Source organism: Bos indicus, chromosome 17, assembly GCF_029378745.1.
Source record: "Bos indicus isolate NIAB-ARS_2022 breed Sahiwal x Tharparkar chromosome 17, NIAB-ARS_B.indTharparkar_mat_pri_1.0, whole genome shotgun sequence".
NCBI classification, from domain to species: Eukaryota; Metazoa; Chordata; class Mammalia; order Artiodactyla; family Bovidae; genus Bos; species Bos indicus.
Window position 1 is genome coordinate 35,382,369 of NC_091776.1, and position 18,679 is coordinate 35,401,047.

Below are 18,679 nucleotides of genomic sequence, written 5' to 3' on the forward strand. Positions count from 1 at the left end.
CTTTTACTTGAAACAAGCACACAAATGTACACAGCCTTTTTCTGTCTCAGAAAGACCATGGAAAACCAAGCCTGAAAGTGTTTTCAAATCCTAATCCTCAGACCTGGAAAGGACAAAGAAAGAAATGCCCTTCTTCATTTTAGATCTGCAAATACTCTAAATTTTAAAGTCTGAAGTGTTACTACTATGTAGGCAATGTAGAAATTAAGGATAATTTCCTGCCTTTCAGGAGATTAACAATCTAATAGGAAAAGTATACAACAATCACCATATAGTGTTGAATAGAATAAATACTACAATAAAATAATAGCAGTTACTATTTAGTGAGCACCTACTGTGGGCCAGGCACTGATCAAGATTTTGTACATGCATAAATTAATTTAAACCTCACAATAACCCTATGAGGCAGTTATTATTGTAGCCATTTTACAGGTAGAGAAATTAAGGTGTACAGAGAGAAGTAAGTGGTTATAGGTCACACAACTAGTAACTTTAATTGCAGTTACAGTTTTCTTGAGCTTGAGTAATAACTAACATTAAAAGAAAGTGAACAGATTGAAATGACTATCCCAACCATCAAGCACCAGAAAGCCACTGGATTTCATTAATGACCAGGCCACCAAAGCACAGAATTTTCAAAAAAGCAGTTACATGATATTGATAAGTCATCTCTTCATAGGAAAAAAGCCACTTCTTCAATTGTTCCTCTCCAATTTTATTATTTCTCTAATTTTTAGCAGAGTATGGAAGGAAATACTCATCTTTGTAGAAGCGTGACAGGTTTGAATAATAAAATACTAATGCACATTTTCATACCTATGCATATTTTAATTGTATGCTGTTATAATTTTTAATTGGGTTAATCTTCTTTTAAAAATTATCATAAAGGACTTTCCTACCATAATGTACTTTTGAAACATATACTGGTTCAGGTGAAACAATAGGTTCTGCAGGGATAGGAGGAGGACCTGTAAATAAAACAAAATCATAAGGTAAAAATGAAACTTAAATGTTCAAAAGGGCAGGTATAATACTATTCTGTAATAAAACAACAATCCAAGAATGATTGTTTTTTCTATATACTTCTGCCAACTCTAGGCCATCAATTATCCATTAGCTCAGCCTTTCTAAATGTGTTTATTATACTGAAATCAATTATACAAACACCAAATTATACATTTCTGGTTCCCTATTCTTATGCTACTATATAGCTTGCTTTGTAACAGATTTAACATTCTGAAAATCGGTTAAAATTAAACCCTAGTTTAAATGCTTATGAACAATTTTACATTTACAGTAATACCAGGTAAAACATTTGTAAGATATTTGTATTTAATATTCTATCAAAAATTTAATTTAGTAAGTAAAAATTATCATTTTACCAGAGTATTTTGTAGGGGAATACTTCAAAGTTTTCTAAGTTATTTATTTAAATGAACTTGTTAAATGAGTAATTTAAAGACCTAAACATAATTCAGAAACAATTTCATTCTTTGTGCCAGTAGCACAATAAAAATAATTGACATGAAAAAAAGTTTTCTAGTTTTTTACCCAATTCTTTGCAATAGCTTTCTATTTGGTTCCAAATTAGGGAATCCAGGAAAAACAAGAAAAAAGCAGGACACTAAATCAAAGGGACAAAAAAGATCAGTAAAGTTTAAATGAAAAAAGTCCAGGAGCAAAGGTTCAACTAAAGTAGTTAGCATCTCTCAAGAATCATTCATAAAGACAAAGGCAGTAAACAGAACTGCTACTCTGTACCTCACTGAGTAAAATGAAAAACTGGTTGAAAGCACAGAAATTAACAAAGAAGGATTGACAATGTCATCTTGGGGTTCACATTAGTTAAGTAAATGTTGACTATAGTTAGATATATACACTCTGAACTTTAGATAAGCAGAACTCTAAAAACTCAGAGGAAGATGGATTTTTTTCCCATCTGTTCAGTGGGTGAAATGAAAACTAAAGATATTAATCTTGTTTATCAAGCACAAATGCTTTCAATAAATAAGAAAATGTGACTGTACAAGTTGGTCTACATTTTGAAACACCATAAACAAACAGGGAAAATAATCTTGAAAAAGAAGAAGAAAGTTGAAGGACTCACACTTCATGATTTCAAAACTTAATACTAAAGTGACAGTAATCAAAACTGTGGTGATGTCATATAGACCAATGAAATAGAATAGAGAGTGCAAAAATAAATTTTTTAAAAGGCCTTGGAGGGAGGAGGGAGGAGGGTTCAGGATGGGGAGCACATGTATACCTGTGATGGATTCATTTTGATATTTGGCAAAACTAATACAATTATGTAAAGTTTAAAAATAAAAAAAAAAATAAATAAAAAATAAAAAAATAAAAGGGCTTCAAATAATCCTCAACAAGAGCACCACTACCATTCAATAGGGGAAATGACAGCTCAGTTCAGTTGCTCGGTTGTTTCTGACTCTGTGACCCCATGGACTGCAGCTGCCAGGCTTCCCTGTTCATCACCAACTCTCAGAGCTTGCTCAAACTCAGGTCCATCAAGTTGGTGATGCCATCCAACCATCTCATCCTCTGTCATCCCCTCCTCCTCCTGCCTTCAATCTTTCCCAGCATCAGGGTCTTTTCTAATAAGTCTAATGAGGGGAAAGAACAGTCTTTTCTAAAAATGATGCTGGAAAAACTAGATATTCACATGCAAATAAATGAAGTCAGATCCCTTAAATAACACTATTATACAAAAATTAACACAATATGGATCAAAGACTCAAACATCAGAGCTAAAACTATAAAATTCTTGTAAGAAAACATGGGAAAAGCTTCATGACACCGGATCTGGCAATGATTTCTTGGACATGATGTCAAAGGCACAGGAAACAAACAAAAAAAATTGACAAACTGGACTTTTTCAAAACTCAATGGACATGGGTTTGGGTAGACTCCGGGAGCTGGTGATGGACAGGGAGGCCTAGTGTGCTGTGGTTCATGGGGTCGTAAAGACTGGGACATGACTGAGTGACTGAACTGAACTGAAAGTTTAGTCATAATTAATGCATTTCTGTCATTCTTTGAGAAAACAATGTTCAATATTAAAATGCTATCACGGAGATGGGAAAATGCTACTTTAATGTTCACAAAAAAGGAAAATATAAATGTTTAGAAACTAAAAATTATAGCCAAAGGGCAAAAGATTTGCTAGCCCTAGATAAACGTTTTGAAAACTTTTAGGGAAATGCATTTTTCATGATTCAATTGTAAATATCCTTTTCTAGTAATTAAATTAGAAATTGGGAAATTCTGTAGATATGTTTTAACTTGATTTCAACAAAGTATTTTAATTCTTTGAGGGTATAAGATGGGTCTTATTTGAGTCTAGATTCCCAGTGTTTATCACAGCCCCTGGAACACGCACGCATGTGTGCATGCTCAGTCATGTCCTCTTTGCACCCCCATATGGGCTGTAGCCCACCAGGCTCCTTTGCCCATGGAATTTTCCAGGCAAGAATACTGGAGTGGGTCGCCATTTCCTCCTTCAGGGAATCCTCCTGATCCAGGGATCAAATCCACATTTCCTGCATCTTGTGTATTGGCAGGTGGCTCCTGGGAAAACTGTCTGAAACATAGCAGATCTTCAAACCACAGATTTAGTGATTTGAATGTATGCAATGGTTGGAAAGAAACAGGGAAAATATTTCTGGGCACATACCTAAGTGTGTTGATAGCTTATAAAAAATTATATAGAGAGATTTTTCCATTAATAAACTGCCAATATATGTAAGACAGCAAAATCGCATCTAGTCCTAAAAAATTAATAAATCTGAAATACAGGCAGCAGAAATATGAAAATTAACAAAATACTTCCTGAGTAGTTATTTAATCCAAACTATGACAAACTATTTTTAAAATAATGAAATATACACATCAAATTTGAGACGTGGCAAAATAGATCACTTTTAATTATTAAATACTGGTTTTACTTAAACATAAAAATTAAAATATATGAAATACAGATTGTACTTTAAGAACAAAATGACCTTAAGGGAAGTATTACAAAAGATATACTACAATTAACAAGTTATAAACAAAAAAAAAGTCCAGTCATAAAACAAAGTGATAATTTGAATTTAAAAATAGTCAACTGTCACTGTTTAAATCAAATTTAAGTGTTTTTCTTTATTGAAGTTGCCTCATTTATAGGGAAAACAAAATGTAATCTAAATGAACTCAAAACCAAAATGAATAAATTTAAAAAAATCAAAATGAATACTGAAAAAAACTGTTACTGTTTACTATGCTAACACATATATTCCTCAAATTGATTAATAACCTCTGTTAATTGATTATGTTACTCTTCACCAAGCACTGGTTAAAGGCTTTGCATGCGTTATTTATTGAATTCTAAAATGACAGATATAGGAGGTATCTATCTTTGTCTCCATTTTTGAAATGATGAAACTAAGGCTTAGAAGGCAAACAACTTATCTGTCCAGGGACAATACTCAAGACAGAGCAATCTATTTCTGGAGTTTACACTCTCAATCTACTTGCTGTGTTACCTTGCTGCTGCTGCTGCTAAGTCGCTTCAGACTGACTCTGTGCAACCCCATAGACGGCAGCCCACCAGGCTCCCCCGTCCCTGGGATTCTCCAGGCAAGAACACTGGAGTGGGTTGCCATTTCCTTCTCCAATGCATGAAAGTGAGAAGTGAAAGTGAAGTCGCTCAGTCCCGTCCGACTCTTAGTGACCCAATGGACTGGAGCCTACCAGGCTTCCCCGTCCCATGGGATTTTCCAGGCAAGAATACTGGAGTGGGGTGCCACTGCCTTAGGCCCTTATTCTCTCAAGCAATCCTACCATTATCAAATTTAACACAAGCAAATGTCACAAAAATTGCATAAAAACCTGTCCATGTTAAATGTATAGTTTAGGAGCATAACAAGAATCCAATAAATTAAAGAAAAAACTAAGTTTCAATACTCAAACCCATAACAAAGTTACTAGACAGTTCAGCAACATGTTTATATCTTTGGTGCTAAAATATATAAGAGTATTTTAACTACTATCAAATAACTCAGCAATCAGCAAAAGAAGGAAATAATTCAAATTCTGCTACCTCTATCGTGCAGTTGGCAAGTAACTTCATTATTGTAAATCTTTCAGATGACTCTTTCTGGAAAATGAAGCATTTTACAACACTACTTTATACTAAAAAATATTTACCTGATGTTTCTGAAATTCTTGGTTCAGGTTCATTCAGCTGTAGAAGCTCATCAAGAGCTAATTTTGCTGCATTGGATCTAGACTCCTTTTTGTTTTGTCCCAGTCCAGTCTTGTATTGAATACCATCCACCACAGCACAGAAAGCAAAATATGGTCCCATAACATTACCTTGAAAAGTAACTCAGAATAAGTTGTAATACTTCACAGAATGATCTTACAAAAGATGTCTGTTACATAGGAAAACATTCCAGTACAACTTCATAAAACAATCTCAGCTTGACAGTTTTTCTGTAGGGCCAATACAGGTTTTAAGTATAGCTGAGTGGACCCCTCAACTTGTTCTGAGGAAAACTTCAAGCAGCTGGTGTGGCTTCAGATTCAGCATCAACAATAGGGCCAACTTTAGAGTACATGTCACACACAGAGTGACAATGTCTTGTATAATGCCTGGCAGTGGTAGGCATTCAAATGTCTATATAATGATCAATGAAAGGGAAAATGTGGAGCATCTGGCAACACGTCTCCTTTCAAACCTCAGTACCGATGAAGTTGAATTTTTCCTGTCCTCTGAGTGCCCTGATACTCTTAAAAGCTCCAGAATAGAAGGAATTCCTTTGAAGAAATCCTATGTTTCTATCAGAGTCACAGAAACAATCTAAATCCATCACAGCTTTAGGGTGCATAGTGGGGATTTACATGGGAAACCAAAACAAACAATAATAAAAAAGATATTCTAAAGAACGAAACTGTTCAATCATCCAAAATTCCCAGAAAAAGTATCTTTACACAATTACATTTACCTAGTTTTCATATTCTCCTGATGAAAAATAAAATGGAATCCTCTAATTTTACTTTTTGGTATTCAGACTATAGCCTTCCTAATAGTGTTAGTTGCTCAGTCATATCTGACTCTTTGTGACCCCATGGTCTGCACCAAGCAAGGCTCCTCTGTCCATGAAATTCTGTAGACAAGGATACTGGAGTGGGTTGCCATGCCCTTCTCCAGGCAATCTTCCCAACCCAGGGATCAAACCGGGTCTCCTGCCTTGCAGGCAGATTCTTTACAGTCTGAGCCACCAGGGAAGTATAGGAGGCCTTTAAGAAACTTAAGTCTTTACTTTGGTTACAAATGGCCAGGTACACTGTCACTCCACATAAGCCTCTTTATTATTATTTTCTCACATACTCCAATAACTGCTAGGTTTTTAAAATGTACAACAAGATTTTATAAGCAACTCCAGACTGGATCAGGGTAAACTGCTTTCCTCCCAACATCTATGATCTCAGTTTCCCAAATTTCTTCCTTCATGATCACCTGAGTTCCAATCCAAATTGAGTAAACCTGGGACTCATATTTTTAACAAGTGGCCCAGATGATTCTTATGTTTGAGATACTATGCATCAAATTTGTTAATAAGTATCCTGTATCAGAGAGATGAGACTTTAAGCTTCATCTTGTTTCTGCCCCAGGTTCTTAAACTTTACCGTCATCTAAATCCACACTACCTAGCGGGTTTAAAAATACTGATACTGTGTTTTTTCTATCAAATCTACAGAATTAGGTAATTCGACACTACTATGCACATGAAATGAACACTATGAACAATCACTTGTGTTTTTGAGTTTTGCTTAGTTCAATTAAGAGTTGACCAACAGAATGGCAGAAAGCTAACTAATTACAGAAAAATTCAGTCTATAGTATTGAACACATCCAGTTATCCAACCTACAGTGACAGGACTAGGAAAACTCTACCTTTTTTTTGTCAGCTGTTAATGTACTGCTGTTTCACCCAAATTAATGACTAGAAATTTGGCTTCACTATGACAATCTACTACATATAGTAGCTCTAAGATCCCTATTGTTAACAGTATCAGTAACAGAAAATTAAAGAAAGGAAACTACTTGATAATGTGTGTGTGTGTACACACACATATGCACACATATGAAGATTTTTAAAGATTGTGCTCCTTTGCTTCACATGCTTTTAGCCTATCAATGCCTCTTAAGAGCAGGGGGCAGTTTAAGAGAGAATAGAGAAATTAAGTCACGGGCAAGTCTTCACAGAGAGAATGAGTCACCTAAGTGCTATTTTCCCTTCTAACTTTTATATTTCAGAAGCCAAATTTGACTGTAATTCTTGTCAGGCATCATCATCACAGAATACTCATAAAAATAATCAGTCCAAATATTTAACATCCCTACAAAAGCATGTTTATGCTATAAGGAGTACCTAGTTACACTTGAAAATAATCTACACGGCTGATGAGATTTCCGTTTAGCCATACACAAAAAATTAAAATTCAGTGATTGTAAAATTTTTGTATGAGTAAATTTAGAGTTTCAAAATGCTAAAATATGAATATAAACATTTATAAAGTATCCTTGTCAAAACATACTAGTAATTATCCAACTCCGACCTTAGGTGAATAAAGAAAATTAATTTAGTGCCACATATATACTCTCCTTTTAATAGGAAAATATTTTCTATATTGTAACAACCAGATACAACTTTTTACTTGCCTGTTGTCACTGTTTCCTTCAGGTCAAGCTGAACCCGCTGCATTTGTGCAAACTGGTGCAAGGCTGATACAGGATTTATCTCTCCACGTTTGTATTTCATTATAAATTCTTTAGGTATTTTTTTCGGTGGAAGGACAGGATTTGAAATAGATGAAAGACCTTTGGAAAGCAATGGTTCTGGAAAATTACCTAAAAATAAATGTTTATGCTTGTCAATTTGGTTAAATTAAATAGAGTAATAAGACAAGCAAAAGCACTAAACCCTTCCCTAAAATGGAAGACAATTCTACACACACAGTCACATGTGTTTTTCATCAAAAATGTTTCTACTACTAAAGAAGTTTAACCTGTTATGTATATACCTTCTGAAGTACTAAGGCTATTGTGCAAAGTGCTGTTATTGTCAAAGTATAAAGTGATATCAAAGAATCATAGGATTTCAGTGATGTCAAGGTCTTCAAAGGCTAAGTCATTTTTACACATGAGGTCACTGAGGCCTAGAATGTAGTTAGATTTGGTACCAGAACCTAGAGTCTGCTTTCGATTCACTATTTTTACCTTTTAAGTTGAATTCAACTGAATTTTTACTGTGTGTGTCCTGGCTTTACACTTAACACTACAGTGATATGTGGAATATAACCCCTTATAAATCCAGTTCTTTCCTGAAAGGCATAAACACAGACTCACTTCAAAAAGGCAAGACACATTGGAAGTGGTCTTGTGCTCAAGTGGTAAAGAACAATTAAGTGAACAGCCAGGCGAAGCATTTCTACTGGGCTGGGAGTAAAATCCAAGTTTCAGTTGGGACATGGCCACAGGTAAATGGATATATATTCTGGAAACAGTGAAACCAGAAGCTCATCAAAACTGACTGGACATCCCAGAATCTTATAGAACTTAGGCATTATTACAAATGTAAAAGAGTTTGTACCCGTCACTTGAGTAACCTTGGATGCCATGTTTGACAGGCTGTAACTTTCCGAGGAATATCCTGTGGGTGTAGTTACCGTCTGGGCTGATGGCTGAACTGGCAAGTTCTTTTTCAGCATCTGGGCAAAGCTAGGAACCCGAGAACTCTGAAACCAGTCATTGTTTCCAGACATTTTCTCACCTACAAATTGTTAAGAAAATTAGCAGAAAATTTAAAAAGTACTATGTAAACTAAAAATACTTACTCTGAAATAAAAACAACCACATTCCAATACATTCCCATACATGGCCTGTATACACACACACACACTCCCATGACAAGCGCTCCCATGATGTCATGACTGCTTTGTGACCAGTTTTATGGTGACAGAACTGTCTCCCAAACCCCTCCCCAAAGCACTTCTACAAGGAGGAAAGGAGGGACGACGTGGTTTTTGGTGAAAAGCCTTTCTCAGGGGTCAGGGGAAAAAAAAAAGAAAAGAAAACAAAAATTTGAGACCCCTCCAGTGGCCACCCGGTTGGCGGCCTCCTGAGCCCCAGCCTAACTCCCACCCACCAGTATTGTCCTTCTTGCCCGGCTGGCCGGACTCCGATGGCGGGCTACTCTGACCGAGCCGCAGGCCAGGTCGCAGGCCGGGGGCTCGCCGGCCGGCCGCCGACGACGCCGTTGCTTCTTTCTCCCGGCCTCAACCTCTCACTTCAGACGGCTTGGCCCGAGAGCCACGCGGCCAGAAGGGCGTCTTTCAAAAGCCTCCTCGTGGAGTCACCACAGGACCGGGCGGACGCCCCACGCAGGCCTCATCCAATCACCAACCGTCCTTTCGGCCCGCGCTTCCGCCCCCGCGCCTGAGCCAGCGCGTGCCTGCCGAGCTCCAAGGCTTGCGATGCCAAGTGACGCAATGATGTTGGGCGTCGCGCATTGCGCATGTTCAAGGCCTCGAGGTACTACAGGTTTTCCGTATGTAGGTAGCTGGGCCCATTGGCCTCCTTGTCTGCTGGGAAAGGCAGATAAGATCACACAGTTCAGCCCCTTCACTCTCCTGCCTGATGCCCTCCACGCACACCTGCCTGGTACTCCTTCCATCCCGACATAGCACTGGAATAGTGCCTCCTTATCTATTATAGGGATCTTCCCTGGTGGCTCAGCCGTAAAGAACCCACCTGCAATGCTGGAGACGCAGGTTTGATCCCTGGGTTGGGAAGATGCCCTGGAGAAGGAAATGGCGGCGCACACCAGTATTCTTGCAGAGAAAATCCCGAGGAGAGAGGAGCCTGGTGGGCTACAGTCGATAGGGCTGCCAAGAATCGGACATGACTGAGCACTCCTATCTATTATAGGATCCCTGAAGGCAGTTCTAGGGTACCTATGTGTGGGTAGTTTCAGGAGACCCTTTGCTTTGTCCACAGTTATACTCTCAGAAGGTACCTGTGGACAAGGTTTGGCCTTATGGTGTGTGTGTTGTTTACAGAAAAAAGCCTCCCTGGACTCTTGCGGAAGCCTCACGTGGAGCCAAATAAGCAACAGTTTCGAAAACTGGTTGGGGCTTGAGAAGCTAATGACTGATACATGCATGACACACACAAAGTGAGTGTCCCCAGTTCTTTGCTCTAGGGAAAGATGAAGAAGGTGCTAATGGAGGTGTTGCTGATAGATCATTGAAAATATTTTAAATAGTATTTTACAAGTATTTCAACAGATCTTGGCAAGTAACCCACAAGGACTTCAAGGGATTGAGGGAGATTGCTATAACAAAATTTAAATGCTCCTCTACTTTTTTATCTGGGAAAGGTTTCTCAAGGGTTAAATCACTTAAAAAGAAAAATAACAGAATTGATGGTATTCTGTATCATTATAGCAAGAAGTAATTTCCATCCACAAATACATGGGCTAATTGGGAGAAAAAATAGCCTCATATCTCTCATTAAGTAATTCATTTTCAATAGAAGCAGCATATTTTTCTTTAGAGATTATCAGATGTGTTGACTCTGATGCTTTGATCAAGTGCTCATTAATAATTTTAATGATAACTCAGTTTAGATTTTTTTCTTAACATTGACAAACTTTTGCCTACAGGAGTTAAGAAATTAAAATGTTGCCAAGAAGTGTGGTCAGGATGGTGATCAAAGCTTAAAAGTACAAAAATAGATTTTAATTAGGACCAAATTTGATTAGGGACATGGAATGGAAATAGAAGCTGAAAAAGTAAAAGGAATGTTGAAAAATTACTCTTAAAGATACAGCATATATAAATGTTTTATTTTGAAATAATTTTAGATTTACAGAATTGTAAAGATAGAGTGCCTCTATATTCTTGCATCCATTTCCCCTAGTGTTATCATCTTACATAGTGTAGTATATTTATCAAAACTTAAGAAGTTAACATTGGTACAGTACTACTATTAACTGTACTGTATACTTTATTTGGATTTCACCAGGATTTTAACTAAAGTCCAGATTCAATCCAGGATACCATGCCATCACATCTCCTTAGTCTTCTGCGGTCTGAAATAGTTTTTCAGTCTTCACTTGTTTTTCATGATTTGATGCTTTGTGATCCTTTTTCATGATTTTGATATTTTGTGGAATGGGCCTTAGTTTACATTTGCTGATGTTTTCTCTTGGTTAGACTAGAATTAAGGATATTTGGTAAGATGGAGGTGAAGTGCACATCTTGTGGCATATCAGACAGTACATGATATCAGCAACTATTAGTGGTGATGTTATCTTGATGACTTGGCTAAGGTTGTGTCTGTCTGGTGTCTCCACTATGAAGTTACTATTTTCCCTTTTCTATACTCTGTTAGAAGGCAGCAAAGACATGAGGGGAGAGAAATAGAGATCCACCTTCTGGAGAGAAGAGTACCACAGAGTTTGTGGTGTGCTCTGCTAAGTTGCTTCAGTCATTTCTGACTCTTTGCGACCCCATGGACCATATCCAGCCAGGTTCCTCTATCCATGGGATTCTCCAGGCAAGAATACTGGAATGGGCTGCCATGACCTTCTCCAGGAGATCTTCCTGACCCAGGGATCGAACTTGCATCTCTTATATTTCCTACATTGGCAGGCAGGTTCTTTACTACTAGTGCCACCTGGGAAGCCCCAGAGTTTGTGGACATATGTTAAAACCAACATATTAATAAATAATTTGAGGAAGATAATTTGAGGATATGAAAATATCCTGTTTTGCCCTAGAGTGTGATTCACTAATTTTTACTTTGCCTGAGGCAGTTTTTACTGTGGTATTCTTTTTTAAAATGTTTTGAGAGTTAAATTTCTTCTTTTTTATTAAAATATAATTAACACATTGGAGAAGGAAATGGCAACCCACACCAGTATTCTTGCCTGAAGAATCCCATGGACAGAGAAGCCTGGAGGGCTACAGTCCATGGAGTCATAAAAAGTCAGACACGACTGAGTGACTAACACACACAGTTAACACATAACATTAGTTTCATGTGTAAAACATATGTTTTGGTATATGTACATACTGCAGAATGGTCACCACAAGTCTAGTTAACATCACCACATACAGTTATAAATATTTTTTCTTGTGATAAGAACTTTTAAGATCTACTGGGCTTCCTGGTGGCTCAGATGGTAAAGAATCTGCCTGCCATGCAGGAGACCTGGGTTTGATCCCTGAGTTAGGAAGCTCCCCTGGAGAAGGGCATGACAACCCACTCTAGTGTTCTTGCCTAGAGAATTCCACGAACAGAGAAGTCTGGCGAACTACAGTCTATGGGGTTTCAAAGAGTCAGACATGACTGAGTGACTAACACACACACACATCGTAGCAAATACTGTGTGTGACATGCCCAGAACTTATTTATTTTATAACGAGAAGTTTGTACCTTTTGACATGCCCACCCCTTGCCTCTGGCAACCACCAGTTTGTTCTTTGTATTTATGACCTGATTTTTTAAAAATTCCATATGTAGGTGAGATTATACAGTGTTTATATTTCTCTGTCTTATTTCACTTAGCATAAAACCCTCAAGGTCAATCCATGTTCTCACAAATGATAGCATTTTCTTCTTTCTATGGGTGAATAATATTCACTTGTATGTATATATATCACACCTTTATTCAATCCTCCATTAAGGGACATTTAGGTTGTTCCATGCCTTGGCTATGGTAAATAATGCTGCAGTAAACATGAGGGTGCAGATATCTTTTCCAGTTATTGGTTTTATTTCCTTGAGATAAATAACCAGTGGTGGAAATGCTGGATCATATCATAGTTCTATATTTAATTTTTTGTGAACTTCCATACTGTTATCCATCGCCACTGAATGGATTTATATTCCCACCAACGGTGTATGAGAGTTCCCTTTTTCTTCACATCCTCACTGACACTTGTTATTGTCTTTTAGATAATAACCGTCCTATCAGATGTTAATTAGTATCTTACTGTGTTTTGATTTGCATTGATTTCCTTGATAATTAGTGATGTTGAGCACCTTTTCATGTACCTTTTGGCCATATGTATACATTCTTTGGAAAAAAATATGTATTCAGATCTCTCCATTTTTAAAATCAGATTAGGTTTTTGTTATTGACTTTTATGAGCTTTTTATATATTTTGGATATTAACCTTTATCAGATATACGATTTAAAATTTTTTCTTCATTCCAGAGGTTGCTTTTTCATTTTGTTAATGGCTTCCTTTCCTATGTAGAAACTTTTTAATATGACTTGTTTATTGTAGTCTGACTTGTTTATTTTCACCTTTTACATATGTTTCTATTAGGAGTTTTATGCTTTCGTCTTATGTTCAAGTCTTTAATCCATTTTGAGTTTATTTTTGTGTATGGTGTGAGATAGTCATGTTGTTTCATTTTTTTGGATGGGCCATCCAGTTTTATTGGAAAGACTAATCACACAATTGCACTCATCTCACACGCTAGTAAAGTAATGTTCAAAATTCTCCAGGCCAGGCTTTAGCAATACGTGAACCACGAACTTCCACATGTTCAAGCTGGTTTTAGAAAAGGCAGAGGAACCAGAGATCAAATTGCCAACATCCACTGGATCATGGAAAAAGCAAGAGAGTTCCAGAAAAACATCTATTTCTACTTTGTTGACTATGCGAAAGCCTTTGACTGTGTGGATCACAATAAACTGTGGAAAATTCTGAAAGAGATAGGAATACCAGACCACCTGACCTGCCTCTTGAGAAACCTATATGCACGTCAGGAAGCAACAGTTAGAACTGGACATGGAACAACAGACTGGTTCCAAACAGGAAAAGGAGTACATCAAGGCTATATATTGTCACCCTGCTTCTTTAACTTCTATGCAGAGTACATCATGAGAAACGCTGGGCTGGAAGAAGTACAAGCTGGAATCAAGATTGCCGGGAGAAATATCAATAACCTCAGATATGCAGATGACACCACCCTTATGGCAGAAAGTGAAGAGGAACTAAAAAGCCTCTTGATGTAAGTGAAAGAGAAGAGTGAAAAAGTTGGCTTCAGATCAGATCAGATCAGTCGCTCAGTCGTGTCCGACTCTTTGCGACCCCATGAATTGCAGCATGCCAGGCCTCCCTGTCTATCACCAACTCCCGGAGTTCACTGAGACTCACGTCCAATGAGTCGGTGATGCCATCCAGCCATCTCATCCTCTGTTGTCCCCTTCTCCTCTTGCCCCCAATCCCTCCCAGCATCAGAGTCTTTTCCAATGAGTCAACTCTTCGCATGAGGTGGCCAAAGTACTGGAGTTTCAGCTTTAGCATCATTCCTTCCAAAGAAATCCCAGGGCTGATCTCCTTCAGAATGGACGGAATGGTTGGATCTCCTTGCAGTCCAAGGGCCTCTCAAGAGTCTTCTCCAACACCACAGTTCAAAAGCATCAATTCTTCAGCACTCAGCCTTCTTCACAGTGCAACTCTCACATCCATACATGACCACAGGAAAAACCATAGCCTTGACTAGATGAACCTTTGTTGGCAAAGTAATGTCTCTGCTTTTGAATATGCTATCTAGGTTGGTCATAACTTTCCTTCCAAGGAGTAAGCGTCTTTTAATTTCATGGCTGCAGTCACCATCTGTAGTGATTTTGGAGCCCAGAAAAATAAAGTCTGCCACTGTTTCCACTGTTTCCCCATCTATTTCCCATTAAGTGATGGGACCAGATGCCATGATCTTCGTTTTCTGAATGTTGAGCTTCAAGCCAACCTTCTCACTCTCCACTTTCATCCTCGTCAAGAGGCTTTTGAGTTCCTCTTCACTTTCTGCCATAAGGGTGGTGTCATCTGCATATCTGAGATTATTGATATTTCTCCGGGCAGTCTTGATTCCAGCTTGTGTTTCTTCCAGTCCAGTGTTTCTCATGATGTACTCTGCATAGAAGTTAAATAAACAGGGTGACAATATACAGCCTAAAGCTCAACGTTCAGAAAACGAAGATCATGGCATCCGGTCCCATCACTTCATGGGAAATAGATGGGGAAACAGTGGAAACAGTATCAGACTTTATTTTTCTGGGCTCCAAAATCACTGCAGATGGTGACTGCAGCCATGAAATTAAAATACACTTACTCCTTGGAAGGAAAGTTATGACCAACCTAGATAGCATATTCAAAAGCAGAGACATTACTTTGCCAACAAAGGTTCATCTAGTCAAGGCTATGGTTTTTCCAGTGGTCATGTATGGATGTGAGAGTTGGACTGTGAAGAAAGCTGAGTGCCGAAGAATTGATGCTTTTGAACTGTGGTGTTGGAGAAGACTTTTGAGAGTCCCTTGGACTGCAAGGATGTCCAGCCAGTCCATCCTAAAGATCAGTCCTGGGTGTTCATTGGAAGGACTGATGCTGAAGCTGAAACTCCAGTACTTTGGCCACCTCATGCAAAGAGTTGACTCATTGGAAAAGACCCTGATGCTGGGAGGGATTGGGGGCAGAAGGAGAAGGGGATGACAGAGGATGAGATGGCTGGATGGCATCACTGACTCAATGGAGGTGAGTCTGAGTGAAGTCTGGAAGTTGGTGATGGACAGAAAGGCCTGGCGTGCTGTGATTCATGGGGTCGCAAAGAGTTGCATAGGACTGAGCAACTGAACTGAACTGAGTCATTGTATAATCTTGGCTCATTTGTCATAAATTAATTGACCACAGATACATGGGTTTATTTCTGTGCTCTCTGGTCTACTCCGTTGATCCATGCATCTGTTTTGTGCCAGTGCCATACTGTTTTGACTACCATAGTTTATAGTGTAAAGTTAGGAAGTGTGATGCCTCTGGCTTTGTTCTTTCTCAGGATTGCCTTGGCTATTTAGGTGGTTTTGTTGTTGCACACAAATTTTAGTATTGCTTGCCTTCTTTTAAAAATGTCATTGGAAATTTGAGAGGGATTGCATTGAATCTTGTCGATTGCTTGAGTAATATGGACATATTACCAACATTAATTTTTTCAATCCATGAGACTGGACTATTTCCACACAAATATTTATTTGTGTCATCTTCAGTTTCTTTTATTAGTGTCTACAGTTTTTAGTGTATATATTTTTCAACTTCTTAGATCGTTTCTTCCTAGGTAATTTATTCTTTTTTGATCCAATTTTAAATGGGATTGTTTCTTAATTTCTCTTCCTGATAATTCTTTGTTAGTGTATATGAAAGCACCAGATTTTTGTATATTGATTTTATATCCAGCAACTTGTATGTTTTGTGAATGCAAGCCCTATTGGCTTTCATTGCTAGATGTTTTGGGAGTTCATATCTCAGGTGCGGGTCTTGAAATTGCCAGATGGGGCATTCAGACCCTTTGCTCCTCAGGGGGAAGCTCGGAATCATGAGTTTCCTATGGATTGTGGGTCACCACACTATGGGTGGAGTGTTCAGCAAGATTGTGTCTCATCTGCTCCTACCTGTGTTGATTCGGGGTTTTTTAGATTGCCCATTGCGTAGGAGTCTCTTAGCTATAGTTTTGTGGTTTCTTTCAGAGGAAATTTTTCTATATGTAGCTGTACATTCGGTGTGTCTGTGGGAGGAGGTAAGCTCAGGCTCTTCCTACTTCACTATCTTGAACCAGAATTTCTACTGTGGGGTTCTAATGGTAATTTTCTGTTTCTCTCATTCCTTTCATATTTGTTATTTGAAATTCATTTTAAGAAAAAATTCTTCCCCTTACATGCTAGTGTGGGGCCACTGATATTTATTATTTGAGTATACTCCAATACTGTTATTTTGTTGCTCACATTATTCCAGCACTGGGATCTCTTTCATTGTAGTCTCCTGTACCCTTTTGACATCTTCCTATTTTTAAAAAGTATTTATTTATTTTCTGGAACTATAATATGCTTCTATTTTCCATCCCTTAGACTTAAAATTGGCCATTTTTCCAGGAACCCCTGGTTATTTTTATTGGATAATGATAGTGATAAACTAACATCTTAGAGTTAGTTGTACTTGTTGCTTTATGTTTCATTGCTTCCAAAGTGTCATTGCTTCTATGCTTGCACAGAGAACAGTATGTTAAGTTTAGCATATGAATACTGTAGAGATGCAGTATGATGTTTTGGGCCCCATTTTTTTAAGTGATTAAAATTTTGACACAGCTGAAGATTGATAAATTTTAGGTGAGATTTACCTGATTGAGGCTCTGGGACAGATAATTCACATAATTTGCATTATTTTCAGTGAATTACACAGTAAAAAGTTTAATTTAGTGTTTAAGGCATTTCAGTATAATTTACATGATCTTTTATTTCAAAACTATATGAGTATTGCTATATGATTTTCATAAACTGCCTTAGATTTAATATTATGGAAATATTACTATTTATATTAAAAAACAAATGATTCAGTGCCACTGTGTAAGTGAAAATACACCATGTTTTAAATCCTTGCTTTCACATTTCTGACATACTGATATAAAGTTAACTAAACATCAAATGGCCAGAATATACTGTGTGATTTAAAGGACATTTTGGGAACTGGTAAACTATAGTACTTTGATCCTTCATACTTGACATGATTGTCTTTTTATTTGACAAGGAAAACCATGGGAATTGGGTGGGATAGTGAATTCCCCATCTCATACTCGACACCATCGTTAACCAAGTTGTACAAGCTGAAAACCCAGGAGCAAGGCCATAGCGTAAGGTTGTGAATGAGGACACCAAGCCAAGGGGGCAAGTGGGGCTCAAGTCCACCTTCACTTTGCTAACCAAGCTGTATGGCCTTGGTTTGGGTCTTCTTTGGCCTAAAGAACAAATGTTATTTCTAACTTATCTAATTAACATAATTTTCTTGGCTATCTCCAGGAACTATCACTGACTCCTTTCCTTGAGACTCCCTCTGAGTCTCGATTTATTTGCAAAATAAGCAGGTTATCATCTACTTCACACAGTTGTTGGGAGGAATCCATTAATTGGTAGATAGAAACAGTTTAGCACTATACCTGTTACCCAGTAAATGCTTGGTATTATTTTGTCTCATATATGAATAAGCACTGAAATTTTAAAGGTTAACTTTTAAATGTTTGTCACAATTTAACATATAAACTTCTAAGACAGAAGTTAAATAGGTGGTAGAACCCTCATTTTAAATGGTCATATGGTGGTTGGATATTTCTTGTACCACCCATTCCATGTCAGTTGCCTTCAGTTAGTGTTTCAGATGATTGGGGCTCCTTATTCAGTGGAATAATCTGTCAGGAACTATGGAGGATTTCTGGTTTTACTGTACAGTACTTGAAAACTTTAAAGTTAGCCTGCCTCAACTTCATGGATGTTGGCAGAACACATGAGATTCATGAGTCAGTGATAAAGGACTTTTTTATTCACAGTGTGGGTATCAGCATGTCTGAATGTTTCTCCTTGTCCCCAAGTCCCATGGAAGCAGCATGTATAGGTCCAGATGAATGCTGCACACACAGTGAGGTGGTGTTACAAGAGAAGAACTTAAAAGTTAAAATAGAATTATGAATAGTTAATTCATATTGAAAGTGAAAGTCTCTCAGTCATGTCCAACTCTTTGAGACCCCATGACTATATAATCCATGGACTTCTCCAGGCCA

General features: G+C 37.8%; 1 protein-coding gene across 1 annotated transcript in view; it reads right to left on the reverse strand.

The window, feature by feature from the left end:
- ADAD1 (adenosine deaminase domain containing 1) overlaps positions 1 to 9,321 on the reverse strand; it is a 48,363-nt gene extending 39,042 nt beyond the window's left edge. The window contains exons 1-5 of the mRNA XM_070769144.1: positions 9,213 to 9,321; positions 8,658 to 8,837; positions 7,727 to 7,915; positions 5,206 to 5,373; positions 900 to 968 (exon numbers count right to left, since the gene is read on the reverse strand). Of these exons, the coding sequence (XP_070625245.1) occupies positions 900 to 968; positions 5,206 to 5,373; positions 7,727 to 7,915; positions 8,658 to 8,829 (598 nt within the window). The 5' untranslated portion in view covers positions 8,830 to 8,837; positions 9,213 to 9,321. The remainder of the gene's footprint in view (positions 1 to 899; positions 969 to 5,205; positions 5,374 to 7,726; positions 7,916 to 8,657; positions 8,838 to 9,212) is intronic.
- Positions 9,322 to 18,679: the final 9,358 nt, after the last annotated feature.